Source organism: Branchiostoma belcheri, unplaced genomic scaffold, assembly GCF_001625305.1.
Source record: "Branchiostoma belcheri isolate BF01 breed outbred unplaced genomic scaffold, Haploidv18h27 scaffold51, whole genome shotgun sequence".
In the NCBI taxonomy this organism is placed as follows: domain Eukaryota; kingdom Metazoa; phylum Chordata; class Leptocardii; order Amphioxiformes; family Branchiostomatidae; genus Branchiostoma; species Branchiostoma belcheri.
Window position 1 is genome coordinate 805528 of NW_017804143.1, and position 6019 is coordinate 811546.

Below are 6019 nucleotides of genomic sequence, written 5' to 3' on the forward strand. Positions count from 1 at the left end.
CATGAAATATTTCCGTCCCACCTGTTGCGCTGTGCACATTCCCGTACACGATGTACCCTCCCATAAAGAGGATCAGGAGAACTCTGGACAGAAGGGACATCATTGTCGGTCTTTGTTGTTCCTGAAACAAAGAAAGTTTATGTGACAAGGAGGCTCACACGTTCGACTGCGAGTATGTCAAAGTGCCAAACAATTGCGGCAAGCTGTATTCTCTAGCGGACCAAGGCATGTTACCTCCCTATTTTGCCAATTTCTACTCTTTCCAGTCGCCTCCCGAACCCTAGGTAGAGGCTATCGAGGTATAGAAACAAAAAAGGCTTTGATTGATTAGTTGGTTGATTGGTGATTGATTGATTGATTGATATAAATATTGCTCTCAACGTGAGAATTTTCGTCTTTGTCACATGAGAGTGTGTTGGAATAGTTGGAATTTGAACATTTTCGCGGGTGATTAGACTAACACATGTACACCCTCGAAGTTCTGTCAATAGTCAAAACATCCACGAAATTCAATTTAAAATACTCTGTGTTGACGGACTTTGCCCGTGGTCCCGCACATTTTGTTTATCCGGGTTAGCTGCCAAAGACCACATATAATCATATGCATAAAATCCTGTCAGTGGATCCGGAAATACTGAATCCAAGATTTTAACTGTGACGAAGACAAAAAGGAAGCCGCTTGATTATTGATTATGTACGTCACGTTCCTTTCATGTTAGCAGGTTGTCGTAAAACTTTAATGTTGTAGGTTTTGAGAGAACCAAACACCAATCAGGATCTAAAACATGCGTTTTTAGGCAACAAGTACCCGAGTCGTACACGACACATGCACGGCTATACCAAAAATGCCTTCAATTTTATGATCGTGTGACGATCGTTCGACGAATGTGACCAGGCCCTTAGTCCGTCAAATACCACTCAATCATTTTGAGAACCTCTCAGGTGCGTGTAAGAACATTAAAATGCTGCTTCATGTAGGTAAAAAGCTCTTTCTGTACTATTGTAATTACAATGACGGGTTCCTACCTACGTTACGGTCTCTGTTCTTTCGTCACGGACATCAGAGAAGGTAGCTGAACAGTTCTATCATCAACAACGTCCTCACGAGAACATGGCCATGTCCACCTAACTCGTATGGAAATTCTCCTTGCCAACCGATGTGTCCTTTGACCTCTGTGAACCATTTAGCTGAAGGCCTAACCTTTTATGTGGTTGGTTACGCCGTGCCACGTAAGGGCCTGCTATGTACACATGTAGTGTGTGAGTAGATAAACACCTACAATAGGCGGTACGGTGTACAAAGGTCACGGCTTGCGAACCAGCTGTTACAGTAAGTAACAGTAAGCAATTAATCTGAACAATTTCTTGCCGTGGTTGTTTATAATGTTAAGAATTATCACGTTGCGGTATGTATGCATATATATTCGTTGCAAGCCAGTTACAGTATAAATACATACTACTCAGTTATGTCTTCCATGGATACCTTTCATGTCGCCGCACGGTTAACTATTAATATGTGGGTCGCAGGTAATAATATTAAGGTTCCCGTATCGATCAATCTGTGGTACGTGGAACGACGGTCTACTTTGACCTGCAGTGTCGGTCCATGCTGCTAGGTGGCGCTTGGGCCGCTTGGCCGGTAACAAGTTGTAATCGAACTACGTAGTGACATTTTGCTTCTTTATGGATGACATCCTCCGCAGACTCCAAATCTAATGCGAGCGGGCGGAAAAAAAAACAAGGCGGGCTGAAAAAAACAAGACTCCTACATTTTAAAATTTTGACTCAATCATTGTACAAATGGTTTTTACTCAGTGGAAACATCACATATACACAGCCAGCATCACATATCACTGCATCAAAGTAAGAAATAAAACATTAAATCAGAGCCTTTTCTTGTCTCCTCTCTTAATAGTTATCTGCCATCCACCTTCCGGCATGGCAACAGACATCTTTGCCCATTTTCAGCATGTTGACCACTGTCAGATGGCAACAGAATTTCTTGTTGTTTTTTTTGTTTTTTTGTTTTTGTTTTTTTTCTTTAAATCAGGGGAAAATCAATGCGCGCGCTGATATCGATGTCATCCATAAAATTACTTACTGTGGCCTAAATAAACTTCGGAGTTATTTGCAAGTCTTTGGAGGTATGGAAGACAACGAAAAGGAAAACATTTTATTTTCCTTACCCCTATAGTCTACAACGATTGAATATTGAAATCTACGCGATTGACACACTTGTGCTTTTCAGGCTGTCCATATGAGCCCTAAACTGAGATGTATGCTATGAATATGAAATGAAAAGAAGCCCACAGTGGAGGTCGCTGGAAGACAGTAGAATGTCCAGACTGTGCATGATGTACAAAATGACTAATAAACTGGTGGATATACCAACCACTATGTATCTGATACCAGCCCAGAAGAGAACAAGAAACAATGATGCCTTCAAATATCAACCAAGAATTGAGGTATTAAAAAACTCGTATTTCCCAAGCACAGTTGGGGCATCATCACTAGAAAGCTTTAAACAACCCCTGCAATCAAATGTGCAAAGACTGAGTGTAACAAGTCGTTCGGTGTGATATAGCTAGCTGCCGCCGCGCCGCGTGCCTGCGAAGCTGGTGTGTTACGCCGAAGGGCGGTTATACCGGCTATACCGATACAGATACAGAATATACCCAGCTATACAAACACTTCAAATTGTATATAAACTACATATACAATAAGTAATTGTACAATAAATAAACCTGAAAACTTGAAGTAGGTCATGTGTGTCTGGGGGGATTAAGTCTTATCTTAAACTGCGCCTAGGATTGAATCTTTATCAAAACCTTTATCGATTAATCCTTATCTTTAATCGAGGATTACGTCCTTTATTCCAACTGCATCTAGAATTGAATACTTATCTCTCATCGCAAGGATTAAGTCCTTAACTTATACTGTACCGAGAGTCCTTGAACTGCATCAAGAATTAACTAGTTGGAAACGAGTTCTTCACACCTGCGGAGCAAAGAGAAATGTATATTGACACCAGAGATCGACTAGACACCTCACGGCGGTCCTGTGCTTTAAGCCTGAGCCGTTACACATAGCCGAACATGACCTCCCGAACACTGCTGAACTCCCAACACCATGGTTAGGAGTAGGTCGGGAGCAAGGTCGGCTGTGATTGGCTGGTGATAGGCGACAGTGGTTACAGTTTGGCTGCATCAACCGAATGTTTCAAAATGTTTGAAACGTTTGGGTGTGGACAAGAGGACCGCACATGCTTGACTAGTGTTGGGGAGTAGATAAGCAGCGTTAAACGTTCGGGTGGAGCCTCTCCTTCCACCACATTTTAAGTCCCCCACCCGAAGTCCGGTGTCCATTGGTATCATTGGGTGGAGTGAGAAAAGTTGTGTAAAGTGCCTTTCCCAAGGACAGAGGGTGTCCAGCCAGGAATCGAACCCACGACCTCTCACTTGCGTGTCCGCAAGCCTAGCCACTCGACGTCACCAATGCAGGGGACAAAATTTAGCCACAGCGTTGTGAAGAAGACTACTAAGAGCTTTAACATCCTTCGGCGGAACAGTGACCTCCCCTGCATGTAAGGCCCCTGTCACACCCAGCCATGGCCTTCCAATGACTTTTCCTCCGATCACTACCCAACCAAGATCGACACTGGGTTGGGAGTAGCCTGGAATATATCTAGCTCCAGTGCGTTCGCTCCTCTGGCTGCATCCAAGTATAACATGAGTTTGTTTACTTTGATTTTACAAAAATGTATTGTCAGCTGGCCAAGTTTGGTCACGCCTACCTCTCTATACGAATCGAATCAAATTTGACTCCAAACCACTCTCGGACGACTGCTGATCTACTGCCGAACATCAGCCAACCACCAGCCAACCTCCTGTCCCCACTCGACTGTTTTAACATTCGGCTAGCCCAGCCAAACAGTAACCGCCCTAGCTCGCCGAATACCAGCCAACCACAGCTGACCTTTCTCCCGACCTACTCCCAACTATGGATGGTTGGGGGGAGTTCGGCAGTGTTCGGAAAGCCACATCCGGCTATGTGTGACAGGGACTTACGTTGTTGTGGGCGGGCGGTCATTGCGGATAAGACCGAGTGAAGCGTGAATGCTATAAATTTAGTTTCTATCAGTTCTACCAACGCGAGATGCTAGCCTAAACTACCGGAGGCCGCTGGCGTAGGACTCAATTTGTTAAGAGTGAAGCTTGTATATCTTAGCTCGAGTCTTAGAAAGATATAAGAGAAGGGCACTGTGTGTTACCGCATTACTTATCTGTAGAAACAGCAGTTATGTGGTTACCTCAACCTGAACTTGTGGGTCCGTGCAGGCAGTGTAGGAACTGAAACATGCATATTTATTATCGATATGATGATATTAGAAAAATTGTGGGTTAAAGATATGACGTTTTAATAAACTGAAACAATTTTCTGATCAATTTCGACAATTAGGTTTTGCTTTTGTTTTCATTCACATTGTATATTTTGGAAATAATGGTGTACTTTTCTACTGTTCAAAGTTAGGCTTCAAGTTGGTTCTTGGAAACATCTTTTTCTTAGTTTTCCTCCATCCTTTCCATACCACATGTTCGTGACAGTCCAGTTGTCACGACGTGGACACTGAAGTTCATCTATACGTGACAAGGTTGTCTTGTGGTTAGGGTTGTTGAGTAATAGTCTGAAGGTTCTGGGTTCGAATCCCTGACAGGGCCGAATATAATGCTCTTCGGAAAGACATTTACACCTATTTCCTTACTCCACTAGGCCTACCTAGTTTCGGTTGGGGACGTCATCTCGGATAACACGTAATGCTGAGGGTCCCGTGTTTGAGGATTGCCACGCCTTGAGCACGTTAGAGAGCCCACCACACTTACACCTTCCCGGTGTTAGTGGTTCAAACCCTACAGTCTGGTTGAAAAGGTGATAGTCACCTGCTATGCCAATCCTTCCACAAATATGGTAAATCTAAAAAAAAAAATTTTAAATGACATTAATTCGGTATTACTAAGCTTTTGACATAAGAGAAGGTGAAAACTATAAGCGCACACACAGTTCACGGATCAAGGCTTTGACTGTCAACAGCTCGTAATAAGACAGAATAGTATAGTTTAATATGCGCTACACTTGGCTCAGAAGAGCCGCATCCTGAACAGTTTGGACGGGGCTGGGACTGAAAACCGCCTCGCGGGAACATTTTTTGAGCCCCGGTGGACACCTTTCTTTTTTAACCGAAGTTAATGGTGTGGATATTTCAGGTTCAAGTCTTTCCAATTCGTCTCTTAAAAAAATAGCTCGGTTGAAAGCGTTGATTTAGCCCGTTATCTTCCATCCAGTAAGCCGGACGGCGTGTTTCTATCTGCGGCTACAGCTGCGCATCGCAATTGTAGACGGCCGATAGGCAATTTTGGCGGCAGCGGCAGAACTTGCCTCTGGTGAATTCATACCCACCCCTCGCGACCTACGCATGTCTCTTCTCATTTCGCAACTCATCTATATCAGACGTTAAAGTCTGCTTTATTCATGGAATTATTTCTGTATATCACTTCCATGGAAAATCTTGCCTTATCGCCGTGAATCGGTTGTCACTGGGATAATGGGCTGGTTCCCGGAGGAATTACAGGTACCACTATCTCCCCTGCATCGCGCCTGTGCCGGTGATTCCGAAACGCTCTGTCCGATGTCTTTACACAACATTTCATTAAAGTAGGAAGGCAGTTTTCCAGCCACAGTTGGAAAGTTAGCTGTGAAGTTCTTCCTTCTTTTTTTTCTTCCACTCGAGAATGGAAGTATAGTTAACAACGGGCAGCCTTGTGTTAAATGATGAGGATATAGTGCGTTGCCTAAAGCTAGGAGCCAGGGGATCTCTGATTTTTTTTTACGGGAGATCCTAAACGTACGTAATAAAAGTAATAGCTGCCATGGTAGCTTTTAACAAACGAGCGTTTTGCTAGGCTTCTACTAGCTAACCTACTCCTAGAGTTACGGCGTTTGCAAATTTGCATGATTACCTAGT

The 6019-nt window shown here is 43.6% G+C and overlaps 1 protein-coding gene across 1 annotated transcript in view; it reads right to left on the reverse strand.

Annotated features, from left to right (window-relative positions):
• LOC109480436 overlaps window positions 1–1267 on the reverse strand; it is a 5798-nt gene extending 4531 nt beyond the window's left edge. The window contains exons 1-2 of the mRNA XM_019782626.1: window positions 1027–1267; window positions 22–121 (exon numbers count right to left, since the gene is read on the reverse strand). Of these exons, the coding sequence (XP_019638185.1) occupies window positions 22–103 (82 nt within the window). The 5' untranslated portion in view covers window positions 104–121; window positions 1027–1267. The remainder of the gene's footprint in view (window positions 1–21; window positions 122–1026) is intronic.
• Window positions 1268–6019: the final 4752 nt, after the last annotated feature.